Source organism: Tinamus guttatus, unplaced genomic scaffold (genome assembly GCF_059628265.1).
Source record: "Tinamus guttatus ecotype Peru unplaced genomic scaffold, ASM5962826v1 Tinamus_guttatus_pri_ptg000318l, whole genome shotgun sequence".
NCBI lineage: Eukaryota > Metazoa > Chordata > Aves > Tinamiformes > Tinamidae > Tinamus > Tinamus guttatus.
Window position 1 is genome coordinate 1,465,608 of NW_028288852.1, and position 17,853 is coordinate 1,483,460.

Consider the following 17,853-nt stretch of genomic DNA (forward strand, 5'->3'; position numbering starts at 1 on the left):
AAAATTGTTGGTACACTGCAGAGTGCAAAGCCCCAAGTGACAAATATAGAGGTGACTACCAGGGGAAGGGGTGGAGAAGGGAGAACTAATGCTCAAAACTGTTTTTTTCCTTTAATTTCTTTTGGTGGAAGAAGAGCAGCAACCAAAGTTGCCCAAAGATGTCACTGGTATTTGTCATGGGGTCAGGGATGGATGAGATGTTTGCATCAAGACTGTTTTCTTAGGAGCTGCTGATAGAAACTCTCTGTTCAGCTGGATCTAAAGCCCCCTGATGTCTCAGGAGCTTTGCAGTCTCTTTGTGCAGACATACAAAAGGTTTTTAAGCTCTGGTTACAGAATGATTTGAAAATGTACACTAATTTACTTCTCAAACACATCATGTTCCTTCATCCTCCACAGGCTTAGAAATCAGGAAATTGCATGTCAGAACTGGATGACTTGTCTTTTTCTTGCTTGATTCTTCTGAACCATTTCCATAGAAACTTTGGCTTCATAAAATGGGATCGCTTCATCCAGCTGAGGCCTAAAACAGAGCAGGGTGTGAGAGGCGCCTTGCGGGCACGCTCAGAGCAACGCAAACATCCCGGGACTCCTGCTAGACACTTTGCTTGCACTGTGTAAACTTTACTCCTTAAACAAAAGGAAAGTTTTATAGCTTCACTTGGATCCACAGAAGAAAGTAAGAGCCGTAAAGTAAATGGGAAGCATAAGTTTAAAGAAATTGCTCCTGGGGGGTTAAAAAAAAAAAAAAAAAAAAAAAAAAAAAAAAAAAAAGCAGGGAAGGCTTTTGCTCAGGAGGAATATTGTTATAGTGCCTGAAGAATAAGCACTTTCCATTTCCCCTTCATTGTGGCTCTCTTCATTATCTAGTGAAGCAGCCACTCTTTTTACACAGAGGAGTATTAGACAGCCCTATCTTTTTGTACCGCCAACACTATTTCCCAGCCACACAGCTGCTCTTTCCCCCAGATTAAGTAAAGAATGTGCTGCCTGCTAAATGCTGACTTAGTACATGGTCAGAGAAAAAAGGAGTTTTACTGAAATTGGGCATTTTAACCAAAGCTCTTAATGCTTAGCCTGCTGTACTGCCCACAGAAACACACCGTAAGCTGTTTCATATAAAGTACCCAAGACATCTTTTCCACAGCATCCCAACATCAATACCTCAGCAGTGCAGCACTAGCAGGAGCTGTTTGCTACTATCGATGAATAATAATAATAATAATAAAATTTACCTGAAAACGTTACTTGATAGTTTATCCATTATGTCTTCTAAGATGCGTATCTAAAAGAACTGTCAAGGTATCAACATACATACGGACAACTGATCTCTCTACAAGCAGATCTTTGGGTGAGAGACCTGTACTGATACAAAACTGGCAGGGTTAAGGTTAACTTTCAATTTTGCCCTAATTCCAGTCTTGATCATCAGATTTACAAACTGGTTTGTAGAACAGAAACATTCCTTCCTGGAATAATATGCAAAAACAAAAACCAGACTATTAAAAAAAAGGCAGACAAAGGCTTAAAGTTGACAAATGCAGCAAATCCAGGTAGAACTGTAACTAATCTGAAGGATAATTACATTTTTCTTAGAGAACAGAGATGACAGATTTTGATATAAGTTAATTATCCCTGTCATCCATGCAGATATGAGGTAAAAATCAAAATAAGTCTGGGAAAAGAGTAGGTTTCCTAAGTTCTTAGAGCAGTGATACAATACCTTTTAAAATAAATCTTTGGGCTGATTTGCTCATTTCATGTAGCATTCACATCAAAGCTGTATACAAGGCTTTACTTAGTCTCTATATGAAACTCTGAAAAATAACATACCTCCATTCACTGTAGGAGCAATTTCATTAACACCTGAAAGTCAATCCATTCTAAGTGATCACCCTGTGATTTTTTTTCAAATGGTTATAGTATCAGCTCAAGACTTTCACAGAAGACATCAAAAAAAGATTTTTTTCTTTTATATTTTTATACTCTGTGATAAAATGTCATTGCTGTGATCATAGAGACGCTATAAGAAACGACAGGAGAAATCTATTCAGTCAGTTCACTTTGTAGGAGAATAGCTACTAAATTTAAAAGAGAACAAAACCAAAAAAAAACCCCAAACCCCCAAACATAAAAGTACCTGTGCTATCATGTATCCCATAGATGCCTCTCCATGATACCTGACGTTCCTCAATCCACTTTGCAATCCGTGGAGGGAGGGCTCCCTGCAGCGTAGTCAGTGTTTCACGAGGATGCCGCAGCCCTCACCTGCCTGCGCTGTTGTGCCGAGCCGCACGGCGATGCAGCAGACCGTGACCTGCACTGCAGCGAGGGAGCGTCCTCGAAGCCGCCAAGGTCGGCGGCCCTGCCGGTACCCGGCGCGACCCACCGCAAACCGTCACGCGGCTCTAAGGGCTCTAAGGGGTGGGTAGCGCGACAGTCTTTATTCCCACACAGGTATCATCTTTGCTCAATAAATTCTAGGTACAGAATACGGCAAATAAGGAAGAGCCAACAAAACCGAAGGAGTTTCATACAGTCCAGGTAACTGTAGGAGATTTATAGGTGATGTGTCTACTGCTCTAAAGCATAGAGAAAAAATATCTAAAGTGTTATGTGTATATTATAAGAACTTGTAGGACTGAATCTTCAAGTGATCAGTTCAGTCCTGTATTTTTCCAGAATGCTTTATTTTTCACTACTGCTTTTAATGAGGCATTCTCTGAACATCCATGGAAGAAATACAGAGACTAGTTTCAAATGGATCCTATGTATGGTTGCACTGCATTTTTACATTGGTTTCTCTGTTCCCACCCGCTCAGGTTACTCATTAGTGTGCAAAATGACCATCAAAAGGATATAAAGATACTTCCCTTGCTGTATATTTGACAAGTTCCATATCTCATCATTCAGAAAGGAGACTGTGGCTCCTTTAAGGAACAGGGAATGACTATCTGGAGGATCCAGCTTAAATAAAATAAAGAATATTATTATTTTTACAGAAATTAAAGCTAGGTTGTTATTTTATATTTAATGTTTTATTAACGCTGTTTCGGGACGAACGCTTCCCATGCTCAGCATGTTTCAAGTGAAAACTGATGCTATTTAACCGTGGAGACCACGAGAGAGCCCCAGAGACACTTTCACGTACATACCATGGTACCAACTGTCTGCTGATACATTGTCTTTACCTGGAGATGTTTTTCTGTAGTTATCCAGTGCCCCCCAACGCCCAGCAGTGTGATGATATCATGCTTGTGAGGCAGCAACTGCGGTTTTAACGCTGGCTCATCTTCTCTGCTATATAATCTCACTGAAGAAAAGAACAGAGAAAATAAAATTACTGTTCGGAATGAAATGTCTCTCTCTTCTGGTGTTGAAAAATGCAGGTCGTGGATTCTCTACAGTCTTATTTTAAGATAAAGATGAGTTGCAAAATACACATTTGAATAAAAATAAGGATGTCTCTACAGCATCAGTATAATTAAATTATGCTGCAAGTCTCATGAAAATACCTGGGAAAGCAGAACATTTAGGAGATTTAATACACTTTTTTCAACATGTTTTCCGTACAACTAAGAAGTTTATTTATTCAGCTGAAAACAGTAACTAGACTTATCAACTACTATAAGTGTTTTAGAATACTCTACGCTGACAGTACTGGCAACCTATGTTCTATTTTTTGTATTAAGGCAGCATAAATAATGATGTCACAGCACTACTCCTTCAATGACTTCCTTTCACCCAATTTTCAAGCAAAAATTCATGTAAATTTGGAAGATCATCATCAGTAGTAGATGCTTCCACAGGAGGGCACTAGGGTCAGGACTGCCCCAGGAGACACACTGAGCAGTGGCACACGAGCATTAACAATCTATGCGTAGTCTCGTGAGCTGCTGCAACTGGCACTTAGGATACTTGAGGATTGAAACCCAGTGAAAAACGATTGCTTAATGCTCCTCAGAACAGCAAGCTGTCGGCAGTTACGCACCTCCAGCATCCAGAACAATATCCACGCCGAGGCCGCCCGTTTCTTCCAAGCAGCTTTCTGCCACGTCTGTCTTTCCACTGGATACATCAATCACTCGAGCTGGGCAGAGCAGCAGGTGGGGGAAGTTACAATAAAAATGTAGAGTTTAGATTGAGAGCAGAACAGTTGCTTGTTTTTAAAAGCATCATGAGCAAATCTCCAGCTAAGCTACAGAATTACACAGTATTTCTAATTTTTCAGTACAAGATCAAAAATCTGGGTTAAGCTAACACATAAGGAAAACTCACAATATTGCTATGACAAGAAATACATGTATTCTATTTCTTGGAATACTGTCTTTTACTGTCAGAGAAATACTGTGAAATACAGTCAATCCTAAGGTCTGGAGTGACTTAGCCATGTTATTGAGGTACTACGGGCTGGCGCAAAGGTAAGGAAGTACCTTATTTCCACGCCCAAAGCTTCCCAATTACCTGTGAGAAGAGCACCCATAGCAGTAATGCTTTGGGGAAGCTTTCCAAGCACAGCTTTTCCCCCTTACTCTACACAAAAACCACCACCGTTTCCTGCCAGTGCCTTGCAGAGCCCTTCTCTTGCTTCCACGTCACAGAAGGGAACAAAAACCTATTTCTCCCTCCCATGGAGTCCCATCTCTGAGTGCAAGTCAGCTAAGAGCACCTGAGAGACCAAGTTACTTTAGAGCTGCACCACTCACACATCACATACACCAGTCACTACGGAGCCACCAAATTTTCTAATTCCAGCAAGTCTTTCCATCTTAGAATACTCACCCTCTCTGTAAATTATTTTTCAATAACCATTTCTTATCTCACAGTGTAGTTTATTATATAATTTCTGCACATTGTTTTAACCTCCACATTCCTCAGTGACATTAAATAAATGTTTAAATAGATGTTTTTACACATCTTGTTTTTTTTCCTGAACCAAAAATCGTTAGTATTTTCCTCTCATTTATCTGTGATACCATTTTCTGTAGATGACTACAAAACTAAACTAAAGCAGTACTACCAGGAGTAACTAAGGCAGAGAAGTAGCAGCTAAGGGTTTCAGTTTTGTTTTTAAATTATAAGGTTGAAAAAACATTGAGCAACTTAACAGCCAAAACACTTCTCACTTCAAAAGAATTGGAAGAATGGCAAATAATTTTGGAGGCATGTTTCCAAAACATAATAGATTGAGCTTAAATTTTCCAAGTGCACTTACCTACTAAAGGCTGCCGCATACCTTCTTCCGTTTAAGCACACAAACCAGGAAAGGAAAGGGAAAGAACGTATATTAAAAAAAAAAAAAAAAAAAAAAAAAAAAAAGACAACGACACTGGTCATTGGAAAACTAATGATAGCAAGAAAACCTTAGAAGTTATTTTTTTTTCCTCATCAAAGCATAGAATAGTTGAGGCTGGGAGAGACCTCTGGAGATCATCTAGTCCAGCCATCCCTGCTCCAAGCGGGGTCACAGCTACAGCAGCTACTCAGGGACATCTTTGAATATTGCCAAGGAACCTGCCCTTGTGCTCGGCCACCCTCCCGGAACCACAACATGCCTTCAGGTATTAAGTCAAGCACCTAATATTTTCCACTAACATCAAATTATCTGTGTAAAGAGAATTTATGTTCTAAAAATTTAATATAAATGCATGTGACTACACAAATAAGAAACTGTAACTTCCTTTTCTTATGAGCTTCTTCAGCTTGCAAGTTAAAAGTATTTGTTCAACAAGGCAATTGGCGTGGTATAAATGTAATTTCTGCAAATACCCTTTAACTTCTTGAGAATAATTTTGACTGAATAGCCTCAAAAAGTGACTAGTCAAATGAAAAGCAATAGTTTAATCAGTTTGACCATTCCCTTATATCTGTTTAGCCCAGAGTTAAAATTTTGTTAAGTCAAGTCAATCCAGTATTTCAAACAGACTCAAAGTCCCGTTCAATTTATTTCCCAGAAAACACTGCTAACAATTTCTCTCCGTCATGGAAAGGGCTGAGAAGTAACTTAGTATCACTAGTCACAGTGATAATTCATGCAAAAATTTCTCAGAAAACATTTGCGAGTTAGTTCAGTTCCTCTTTCTGCAACTGGAATTAATTCTAATGCAACTTTTTTTTTTCCCCTTCTATTTTTACGGTTTTTCTCTCCTTTTGCTATGGGTGAGTCAGAGAAGCATCAGAGAAGCATCTGACTTGCCTTGCAACATGAGCTTACCTTTATCCAGCAGCTTTTACTACAGAGTTTGAGAACTGCCACACAAAAGATCCACTACTGAGTTTATTGAACAGGCTTGAGATCGACCCATAAACCACAAGTGAATTCTTACCCAGAGTGTATCCACTGTTTTTGAACTAATCCAATATTAAGCTTGCAAACTAATAAACAAAAAAAGCTTAATCTACATGGATATTTTTTGCTTTTAATAGGAACTCACTATATTTGTAGTTTAGACTGGAGGCAAAATACGTAATGAATATTTCTAAATTGATTATAATCCCCTCCTCCATATTGCTATTATATTTACTTCAGAGATTGCCAAAGGCATTTGTGAAGACCCCCTACTGCTAGGCTAAATATTAATCCTTAAACATTAACAGAAAATTGTAATTTAGGCATTGGATTCTTTATTAAAAAATAAACAAAAAACGATTTATTTTGCTCCCATTCTCAAACTCTTTGGAATGCTGTACCTAGGTTATATCTTTATTTAAAGTAAAGCCGGAATTATTTTTTCCCTAATGCTTATGTTCCACAGATATTTACAATCCTGCTAAACTCCTATTCACGTAAAGCAAACATGTATATAAGCAATATATACAATAGCCCTTTTACTGCAGAGATGGCTATTTCAGCAATTTTATGAGGCACTTTGCTATATACTGCTAACACAAGCTACTCCTCAGTGACAACTGACAGATTCATATTTAATATAAAAAAGCCCCCTAAACAAGCCCCAAGCTGAAAAAACCTCCACCCACACGTTAAAAGCAAGCCAGCTGAAATATACGTAGCAATGCTCAGTTCGCTAGACTACTTATTTTATATTAACATTCATAAAACCCAAGACTGTCAGTCTAAAATTAAATCTGCCATGTAATCAAAAGTCATTCATACCTGCTGACAGGGCTAGGATAATAAAACAACTTTATATGTGGAGCACATATAAAAAGTTAATTACAAAGTCCTTTAATAAAGTTATCATATCATTACCAAAATATACGCATAAAATATTATCAAGTTGAATTTTAGAAGGCCTTTTCTAGTTACTTTTTATCCTGTAACAGCTGGCATCACAACCCCCTAAGCAGCAACAGCATTCACAAAACCACTTTACATTGCAGCACCTGTACTAGCTACTACTACAAGAGGATAAAAGGAAAACCCAAGGCTCCCCCAGACAGATTTCTGAAGAAAAAAATATTGACAGGTTAAAAAAATATTAGTGCCTTTTGGCAAACTGCAAGAAAAGAGGAAATTTAACAATATGGGCATAAGTCTGCGGGGTCTTGGAAGAGACACAAAATTGCTCAATTCCTCGCTGAAGATCACGAAGGTCAGCAAGCAAAAACTGCCTGTCCCCCTGCTGTTGTGCAAGGGCCCCGCTTCCTGCCGCAGCCCGCGGAAGGGAGCTCTGCCCGGCACCGCGGATGTGTGCGGGCCGGCACGCGCACGCGGGGCCGCCTCTGGGCTTCCACTGCCACCTCTGCTCCCGGGAGCCGCGGAGGAATCGAATGTGACAAGAACGCTGTTGTCTCAGGGCCTAAAGAGCCGCTCTCTGGCTTATTTTGTCTCTCTGCTAGTTCACTATTCTTGAGTCAGCAGGGAGAACGCAAGGACAGCCCTCTGCGCACCTGCGTGTCTGCAGGGCTCCTTGTTACGGAGTCACCCAGACAAAGAGATGACTATTAAAAACTGTAATTCTCCATTTGGAAAGCCTGGACTGAAAAACTGTACTCCTGTGCACACCAGCAAAGGAGGAAGGAGACAGTCGGGGACAGTTAACCTTGACATAATTTAATCAGATTATATCTCAACTCATACATAGTTCAACAGATATAATTGTAAGAGACACACACAGGATAACTGTGACTACACAGCACTTTTCAAAAGCTTTTTGGAGCAGCCACAGTTACTGCTAGATGCACGAGCATGACAACAAGAATCACACGCTAAGAATAATACTGCAGTTCGGTGACTGTGCTTTCCGTAGCAGGCCTTGCAGCTCGAGGAGGGGGAAGCACCAGGCACTGGTACGGCAGAGTCCAGAGTCACTGCAGTCTGACCTTTGCAACAGCCTCCTCCATTGAAGGACAAGCTCTTCATAAAGAAATTTTCTACTTCCCTGCTCACCAAAACTAGCACCAAAACAAGAAAATAGGTTTGATGCAAAAAAAAGATGGCTTTCAGAGTCTTTTCCCATAACCTAGATAATAGCGTTATCTTGAGAAAAAGGAAAACAAATAAAACTTACACATTATCACAAAGCTGAAGCTACAGATGAACACACACAAAGTGCCAAATTCAAAAGTCATTCAGAACACAGGAAAATCCAAAGCCATTTAGCATCCAGCTACAGTAGAGCAAATTGTTCTACGGTTATGTCCGTGCCTGAAACTGAGCTGCCACGCAGCTTGATAAAATGCTATTAGAAATTGTTCAAGGCTGGTGAATATTGTATCTCAACTATATGATTACATCTGAAATGCTGGCCCAATTATGTAGATTATATGCTGTGATACTGGTAATTCAGTAATGTTTTCTTCTTGCTTGCAAGCAATATTTTATTTGAAAGTGAAAGGACTGGTTGAGCACTTAGGCCAAGAGCCAGCACTATTTTGCACTATTAAAGCACTATTTTGCTAGAGGAAGAGTGCTATGAGACAGCCTCACAATTTAAATGAAGAACAAAATGACATCAAACACACCTAAGTATAACTTAAATACTTAATGAATGGAGAACAGGATAAACATTTACACTACTTAAGCTATTTGTAAAACTGTATTTTCGATTTCAGCTGAAGTTAAACTCTAGGTTAGGAAAAAACAAGCAAAGAAAACAAGTTCTCTTTTGGCACAAGCTTTCACACTGAAGAATAAAACTCACCCACAGGAGGTCTAAGCCTCTCCAGGTACTGCTTATCTTCAAGACTGTGTGCAGTAGAGATTACTTTAGCTCCTCTGTGCTGTGCTAACTGAATAGCTATTGTACCAAATGGCTGCAGGAAAACAACAACAAAAAATTCATCTACAGCAGCAACTCAGAGGTAAAGACTGTATTTCAAAGGGCGGTCAGGAGAAGCCATGGGAGTATCCAGAAATAAGCTTAGCCCTTTCATAAAATTCAACTGAACAAAGAATTTGAATATTCAGAGATCTATTTCTTGCTAAGTGACACCAAAGAAAGTTTTTTCATCGACTGGGAAGCTCCAGTACAACTTTTAGGAAATTAACTAGTTCTTTTATTCAAAAATAAGCTTGGATTCTACTCCAAGTAATTCAAGTACCATAACTGCAGCTGCCATTTCTAGCACTGGGCCTGCTTGATTGTTGAAGGTGAAGCACTACCAAGAAAAGATCTCCAGCCACATTTACATTAACAAATCTTTACTGCCACAAATTTAGCATCTTCATTAGCAACAAAGATTGCAGTAATGCAAATTATTTATATCTGACAGAAATTAACAAGCAGTCGTGGCAAAAGGAAAGAAAAAAGGTACTTCTTTCCAGCTGTACCTGAAGGCTGAGTACAAAACAGCAAGAACAACTACCTCCTCATTACCCACGTAGCATGTAAAGGACTGTATTCTTGGCTCAATATCTTACGTGGAAGGCCCCTTCCTACTAATTCATTAAGGATGATACGAGGAATAAAGCACCAGGTTTGATGAGCTCACTAAAGCAAATCCTGCATTTCTAGTGATAAGACTGCTTATGGCAGAGGCAATCTGTTCCAAAAAATTTTTAATATTGCACCATTGTTACCTACACTTGCTCCATCCATTACAAGTACAGTTTTTCCAGGAGAGACTTGGGAAAGGTAGTGTAGGGCTGTGTACGCTCGGACACCATCACGAACAGTTCCTGCTGCTTCAACCCAACAAACTTTTTCTGGTTTACGAACTATTTCAGAGAGAAAAAAAAAAAAAGTGGACGAGTGAGTCCCTGACATCACAGCAAGAATAGTTTTTAGATCAATGTCTAACGCATGAAAGAAAAATTTAAAAGTGAATCAACTACAAGTGTCATTATGATCCACTTTGTAAAGGTAGGATTCCAATGTGTGGTCCAATGATGAATTATTATAAAATTATGTCCGTGTATGTATATGTGTATATATATATATATCTAAAGAATATATAAAAATATATAAAATTATAAAACAGCAGCTAGACCAAGTCAAAGTGGAGAAGGGACTTGCTATTCTGAAAACAGTCTGGTTAGCAAGATAACTGAAGTGCTTTGTAAACGAGGAATCTCTCTCTCTTTTTTTTTTTTTTTTTTTTTTTTTTTTAAAATGTGGACAATTTACATGACTTAGCTTGACACTAAGCTGGAGAACCATCAGAGCCTAGCTGAAAGTCTGGCATAGAACTAAACGAGCAAGCACCATCTTCCTGAGACACTAGAAAAGAAAGACTGCAGAAGTTCAGCCTGCCCCTGTCAATCTTTGTGTTTAGAATCTGGATTGAATCAAAGGAGCTATACAACAACATAAACGATCATCTGGGACCGTTTATTAGTGTGCTGGAAAAGAACTGTAGACTCATCATCACTGTATGTGTCAGTACATACTACTAAACACACTAACAGACACACTACTAAAAGAAAGCTATCAAAGGAAAGGAAAAAAAAAAAAAAAAGTAAAAGCTATCCATCATCCATCTTCTGCCTCTGTACATAATGAGAAGGCAGCAGAGTCTTCCAGACTTTGTTTCCCTGGTCATTGTCCCCTGAAAATTGCTTTTTTTTCCCCAGCTCTTAAGTCTCCTCTGGTCAGAAGTGATGATGGTCCTGAATTGGGTCTAAGGGACGGGAAGTAAAAAACCCCAACTATTTTCTCTAACACTTTATTCTGCAACAGATGAGGTGACTCAGTAGAAAGAGAAAATGAAGCAACAAAAACGGAAGTTAGAAAGAAATAAAAAAAAGATTAGTCAGCTTGTGTGTTTAGGGAAAATATTAACCTGTTAAATGATAACACTGAGGAAAAAGCTTTGGAGAGTACAGAGTCTTGAAAGCTTCTGTGAATACAAGGAGTACACAGGATGTCTGAATGCTGCTATAGAACACAAGTTTCTTGGAAAATCGTATTTACTTGCTGCCTATTAGGAAAGGCAGATTGAACTATCAAGATACAATATGTACAAAAATTATCCAAAATACATGGTCTACATACCCAAATAATGCTCATGAACTAGAATAACTTCACAAAGACCAGACTCTTCAGAATCCAGGGGCAAAATTCCTTAAGGAAAAAAAAAACAACCAAAACAAACAAAAAACCAAACTCTAAGTCTTTAATTCCAAACAAGCACATGTTATAACAGAAACAAGACAGGTGCTCCTGATTATACTATTAGTCCTACTTTGGCTGTGGTGCAGTTGCACTTGCCAGGTTAACTCCTCAGGATAAGAGCCTGTAATCTCTGTGCCCTCAGTCCCTGAGATGGTGCCACAGTTGATCCAGACAGCATTTTGGAGCGGCGGGGGGACGGGTAAAAAAGGGGGACGATAGTGACTGCTTTTCTGCTAGTGGCACCTTTGTCATATGTCTGAACTCATTTCAGACTGCTCCCCCCTCCTCCTCCTCCTCCTCCAGGCCACGGCCAGCCAGTGCAAATATGGGAGACCAGGATGAAAGATGAGAGGCAAGTGTTGTTAAAAAAGAGGAGAAAAATGCAGAAAGAGGGAAGGAAGAACAAGCTGAAGAAAAAAACATGGAAGACAGAAAGCAAACATAATAGAGAGGAGAGGAAAAAAAAATCCACCCCAATTGTAACAATGCTTTTTTCCTTCACTGGCCAAGGAAGCAGAGTGACAAACAGGAGGTTCTGGCCTGAGATCAGACTTTGAATATACATAGGAGCAAGCAGAAACAAATTTTTTAAAAAAAGGTGAAAAAAGTTAGAAAATGTGATGGTGTGTTTTTTTAAAGACAGGTGGAGAGAGAGAAAGAAAAGGTCCACAGCATATACTTTTCTAGATAAAACCCCTAACAGTGGTGTCTTTTGCTCACACAAATTTTACACTCCATTAGGCAAAACCAGGGGCTTTTGCTTAATATCCTCAGCAAATTTGTCTACCATTTCTGTCAGTCTTTCACAGCTCCCATTCAACAAAGGTTTTCCTACAGTGCTCACATGTATCTCCAGCTTATTCATGGGTTTATTTACATAACAAAAAGTAGTCCAGAATAGCCATCTACAGTAGCTACTGTACAACTGGGAAATAATAGGAGGAAAAGAATCTCAGAACAGAGCACCCTTTTATAACAGCATTATCACTTCTAACTTACTTTCATATTTAAGTTCATTCTCTATTTCTTAAATTTAATATACAAACATATGACAGAAAAAAATTCACTTACAAATATAAATCCTTTGTATTTATTCAAAGGTTGTGTTTTCAACACTTACTTTTCACAGCTAATTGTATCCTAGTGTATATTCTTAAATATTCAGTTAATGTAATAGATAGATTACAATAGAGACCTGAATTTCTCTCACATGGTTAAAAAAAAAAATCCTCAAGAGAATATTTTCTCTGTGATTTTTTTAAGCAGAATTCTCATTTACAGGAGTTTATTCATGTAACACTAGAAAAATGTAGCTTTAGTAATGATTGAAACTTGAGACATTCTTTGTAAAAGATTACTAATTATGCTAGTTGGCAAGGCAAACAAGTGGTAACTTACCCACTACTTCATCCTCTGGCTGAAAAAAGGACACCTTCCTTCCAACTTACAAAGAACATATGAATATAAGGAAAGAAGTCATGAACATAAATATTTATAATTGATATTGAACAGGTATTTGAGAGCACTCTGTATCATTAACGTAAAAACCTAAACACCCTGCTAGTAGAACACACATCATGCTAGTGATGTTTATACACCAAAAACTTGATCTTTTACTTATTTTATTCCTTTATATGCTAGTACACATAAGTATGTGTTTGAAAGACCTAAGGTTTAAATAAAGTGTCAAAGACTCATACACAAGTGAACGGCTGCTTTCATTCCTGAACGTTATTGTTGTCTGCACTAGTCCAAGAATTACTTTATATACTTAAAGGTTATTAAAACAGGCGAGATCTTATATTTTATTTAGCTGCTGTGCACAGCCTTTTTACCTTAAGCAAATATGCAGGTATTATAATTCAGTTCCTTTTCTATTTTTAACTTGAATATCATTTACTGATGTAGAAAAAGTTTCATCATGAAAGCAAATACTAGCTCCTACTATTAAAGTTACACCATACAAAGACAACAATTTTACGGACTTACCTTCCAGCACAACTCCAGAGATTTCTCGACCAACAGGTAAGAATTCCTTCTTCAATTTCAATTCTGACAAAAGCTAAATGAAAATAATGGTTATAATTTTCTTACCGAGGCTCAAGATTTGCTTATTTATAATCATCTTACAGTATCTGACATAGGCTAAAAAGGGCCATTAGCAAAACGTTATCAAAAAACAAGAAGCAAAAAAAAAGAACCAACCAAAAACAGAAGCACACATTTCTCATTTAATGAGAAAACCTTTGATATGGTTTTCTGTATTTAAATTTAGAAGCATACAACAGAAAAAATAAAACCAGAGAAAGTCATTAACTGCCAGACCAAATTGGGACTTAACGTCAGCATGCAGAGGATGATAAAAGAGTTTTTACTAGAAGAGAACTCAAGATGACAACTGATCTTTCCCCATAAATTAAGAACCAAACTGCAGGTGCTGTTTATGGAAAGAGATATGCAGGAACACCACATCAATCCTGAGCCCTCTCTCAGAGCAGTATGGCCATATCCTCATATGGCATATATGGAATTGTGCCAATTACCAGCTAGGGCCCTGGCTTCAGAACATTCGACAGAAAATGTAAACACTTCAAGCTTTTATGAAAAATTAAGCAAATACCTTTGTATCTATCCAGCTCAGCGCACAGGCTCTAACTTGTATTTTCACATCATTGTCTCTTGTAGGAGGAAGGTTTTCCTAGGACAAATTTACATTATACAGCACATTACATTATACAACAGAGCATGAACGTGCTAGTAGAATCCTCTCCAGATCTTGAAAGTACTTTTCCTGAGAGTCTTTATTTTAGATTTCCGTGACTAGAGTGTTCTGGCTACAGAACTTTTCAGTGAAACTGAAACCTTTCTAAACATCAAAAGAACAGAAAATTATTTTTCTGTTTTATTTTCCTTGCAAGTTAAATTTCACACCACTTTCTGAAGCAAGTTTAGACAGATGCTAAAGGTTAATTAATAATGTACTAACAGGTGGAAGGAGACTGGTTTATAACACAATAGGGATGAGAAAATTTAAAGTATTGACTCAATCTCTTCAAAATCAGGTGAATATTCAAGTAGTCCAGATAACAAAAAAGAGACTGCACCGATAAGCATTGGTGTTGAGTCCTAGAAATGATGGGTACCTTGTAACAAAAGCTCTACTACAAAGTCTCCCCTTGCTATTCTGACTTCAATTTTCAGTATCAATATCCGAACTGATTTTAAGTAATTGAATACTGCTACTTCTAAGCACTTAATGAGCCAGCCTGGTTTTGGACTGCTCCCTCCACACAGCTTTTGGAGAGTTAGTTCAGACCCTGGTGCCAAAATCATGTATTTCATGTATTTTCATGTTACGCTGTAGTCTGCCTTTTTTTTTTTTTTTCTTTTTTTGGTGCCTGAAAGTGGAAAATCACAAGGTCAGAAGATATTGTTTCTCCTTCTGAAGTTAAGATATCCTGCTAAGTATTTAAGCTTTATTATTATTACTAACTCTTCCTAACAAAACAGCTGCTTTTCTCGTAAGTGTAGCAAAATGAACAGTAACTTCTGTCTGAGAAATACTGAGCTGAACTTTTTCTCACCCCAGCTGAGTTAAATGCAGGCAGCTCCTTTAAAACTGCAGGGCTTTTTGCCAAGCAGACTGACCTCCTGCTCCTCCAAACTAATGTAGGATCTCGCTCTTTGTTCTACCAAACACTGACAAGCCATGAGAATGCTGTAACTAGAACAATAATGCATCGCTTTTTAAACTTACAATCTAAGGGATTTATGCAAGGAGAAACAATTTCTATTTAAAAGTATTTTAAATTTTGGACCTGTGCTTTAGGTATGCATAGTTGAACGAATCAAGTATGGCTACAATACAATAAGACTGTTTTTATAAAGATCTAGAACCTTTCTTAAAAAAACAGTAAGAGACTATCGAACATTTGTGTGGTTAACTGCTTCCTGTCTTCATTATTTAAATAGACCAGCATTATTAATTAACCATGTAATCCTAATAAAGCAGATCTGCGAAGGAAACTCTTCATCCAAGCTACTGACTTAGCCACTCTCAAGGCCATTTAGATCTCCTTAGATGACAGGCTTTCCTTTTCCTCTCTTTTTTCAGTGCTTATTCCTTGTTAATGATTACTTCTCATCATTATAAAAAAACTACAGAATTAGTTCCATGTCTGAAGAGCTCAAAATAGGCCATTAGACAGACAAAGAACAGATTGGGAAAGAACATTCTGAGACCTGTGTAAGCTTATTTAGGACCATACCAGAGCTGTCTTGCTCACCTGTTGCCAGTAGCTGCTTATTACTGTCCTCTCCTTTGGGTTGATATCAGCAATCATGGAGCAATCGGCAGATGAAAACTACTAATTCTTTTACTAATTAGCTTACATTTGGATAAATAAGCTGATTTATCTCACCTCATAGCTGCACAACTGCCAAAACTATTACAGGGAAGGGAACAAAAACATGCAGCAGAGACAGGAACAAACCTTTTCAACACAAGCTCAGATTCACAAACAATTTAAGTTGACCTAAGATTGCACCCTGAATATTTATCTTGCCTATATCACAATGCACCTTCTTACTGTACCCTTCTTTTCAAGTAATTTGTCCAGTGTTGTTTTGTTACTACAGCTTTACAGCTGTTGCCCAGACATATCATTACCAATATTATATTGTTTCATTTTGATGCTTGGCTCATCTGGGTATATTATCTATATTAATATACTTCATATATGTAACATGTCCATTCAAACAAACAAACAAAAAAAAAAACCCCACAGGTTTGTGTCCATGAAACCACTGAAGTGTTTTTCTTCTGTTCAAACACTCATATTGCATCAAGATAGACTTTTTAACATCCTTTTTTGCCTTATGCCTCAGATAGGCATGTGTGCGCACTTGTCCATTTAATGATAAGTACTTTTGGGCACAATAGTTTTAACTATTTTTTTAATAGAACGGTAGTGGTCTTCCCGATATTGTTTCTATAAATTTCAGAAAGGAAGGAATTTAAACAGAGGAGACTATGAGAGAAAACAATACTAGAAACACTGCCAATATAGTAAAATGCAAGCAATGTTTTAGTTTGAGCGTCCAGAAAAATCTATCCATAAGATGCTAATCCATATGGAACCAGGATTCATTTGTTTACTTTTAGAATATGTTCACCAAAATGACACACAAATCTATCACTGGCCTTGTCAAGTGCTCCTGAATGATGGTTAAATATTCCTCTCCTATCTTCGTTTACCTTTACCTTTCATTTATCATGTTCAGAGGTTATATATGTTCTTTTTGAAGTTTTCAGACTACCTTTGGCCACGCTCCTTCTTGCACTTAATGATTAATAGCTCTATTATGACTGGAACTTACTCTTTCCTGGAAGACAAATGTCATTTCCTCTCCAGGTGAATTCTGCTGACCGTACAAGGCTTTCATAGTGATCTAAAAAAAAAAAAAAAAAAAAAACGATACAGCAAGCACACTGTAACATATGCAGCGTCTGCAGAGCAAACAACCAGCTAAAGCTTTAAGGTACTTTTTAAGCTGAGCAGCAATTGCTTGCGAACCACGGGGTGGGAACACAGAGTCTCAGCACCCTCCCAGCTCTCCCAAGTTTTAAAGCGGTCAACAGGGAGAGTGCGATACGATCCTACCGATGTCGCTGATGGCAAGACCGCAAATAGTGGGAATTGCCTATTGTGCCAGCTGTGAGCAGGATTTACCAATCAGTGGGTTCTTCAAGGCACGGGGAAAGCCCAGAGGGACCGCTGGAAACACGCGCTCCCGGCCCGCTCTAGTCACTGCCCGGCGTGCCCGCGGGCCCGCACGCAGCGCCCGGCGCCCCTCTGCTTCCTGCTGCTCTGTCGGTGCTGCGCGCCCGCACACGACGCGCCCGGCGGGGCAGCAGAGGGGCCCTCACCCAGCGCGGCCTCCCCGCCGCGTCCCGCCGAGCGGCTCGAAACCAGCCGGGGGCCAAGGGAAGCGCCACACGTGCCACCCCCGCAGCGGGAAGAGCCTCCCGCAGGCGACCTAACGGCAGCCCCTGCCGAGCGGCGCCAGCGACCACCCCGCCGCGCAGCCGGCGCCGTTGCCATGACAAACCGTTACTTCCGCCGCGCTCCCGCCTCGGCGCCCGCTGGCCAGCGCGGGCACCGCCCACCTCCCCCCTCCACACCTGGAGGGGCCCGGCGGCAGTTCCCGATTGGCTGAGGCGGCTGTCACTCGGCGCAGGAGCAGAGGCCGGATTGGCCGGAGGGGTTGGTGGCGCACAGGGACTACGAGCCCCAGCAGGCTTTGCGGCGCCGGCAGCACTACAGCGCCCAGCGCG

At 39.3% G+C, this 17,853-nt stretch overlaps 1 protein-coding gene across 2 annotated transcripts; it reads right to left on the reverse strand.

The window, feature by feature from the left end:
- Positions 1–356: 356 nt before the first annotated feature.
- On the reverse strand, positions 357–17,731 carry CRYZL1 (crystallin zeta like 1). Of its 2 annotated transcripts, XM_010211576.2 has the most exons (12): positions 16,896–16,988; positions 14,137–14,214; positions 13,506–13,578; positions 12,915–12,959; positions 11,397–11,465; positions 9,987–10,120; positions 9,105–9,216; positions 3,992–4,090; positions 3,192–3,313; positions 2,862–2,967; positions 1,236–1,281; positions 357–523 (listed from the first exon to the last, which is right to left on the reverse strand). In XM_010211576.2, the coding sequence occupies exons 1-12, from the start codon at positions 16,959–16,961 to the stop codon at positions 424–426; spliced, it is 1,050 nt and encodes a 349-aa protein (XP_010209878.2). In that variant the 5' UTR covers positions 16,962–16,988; the 3' UTR covers positions 357–423. The 2 variants fall into 2 exon arrangements, with proteins under 2 accessions (XP_010209878.2, XP_088385123.1); XM_088528997.1 differs by lacking the exons at positions 357–523; positions 1,236–1,281 and adding an exon at positions 17,628–17,731 and having other exon boundaries at positions 2,791–2,967; positions 16,896–16,967.
- Positions 17,732–17,853: the final 122 nt, after the last annotated feature.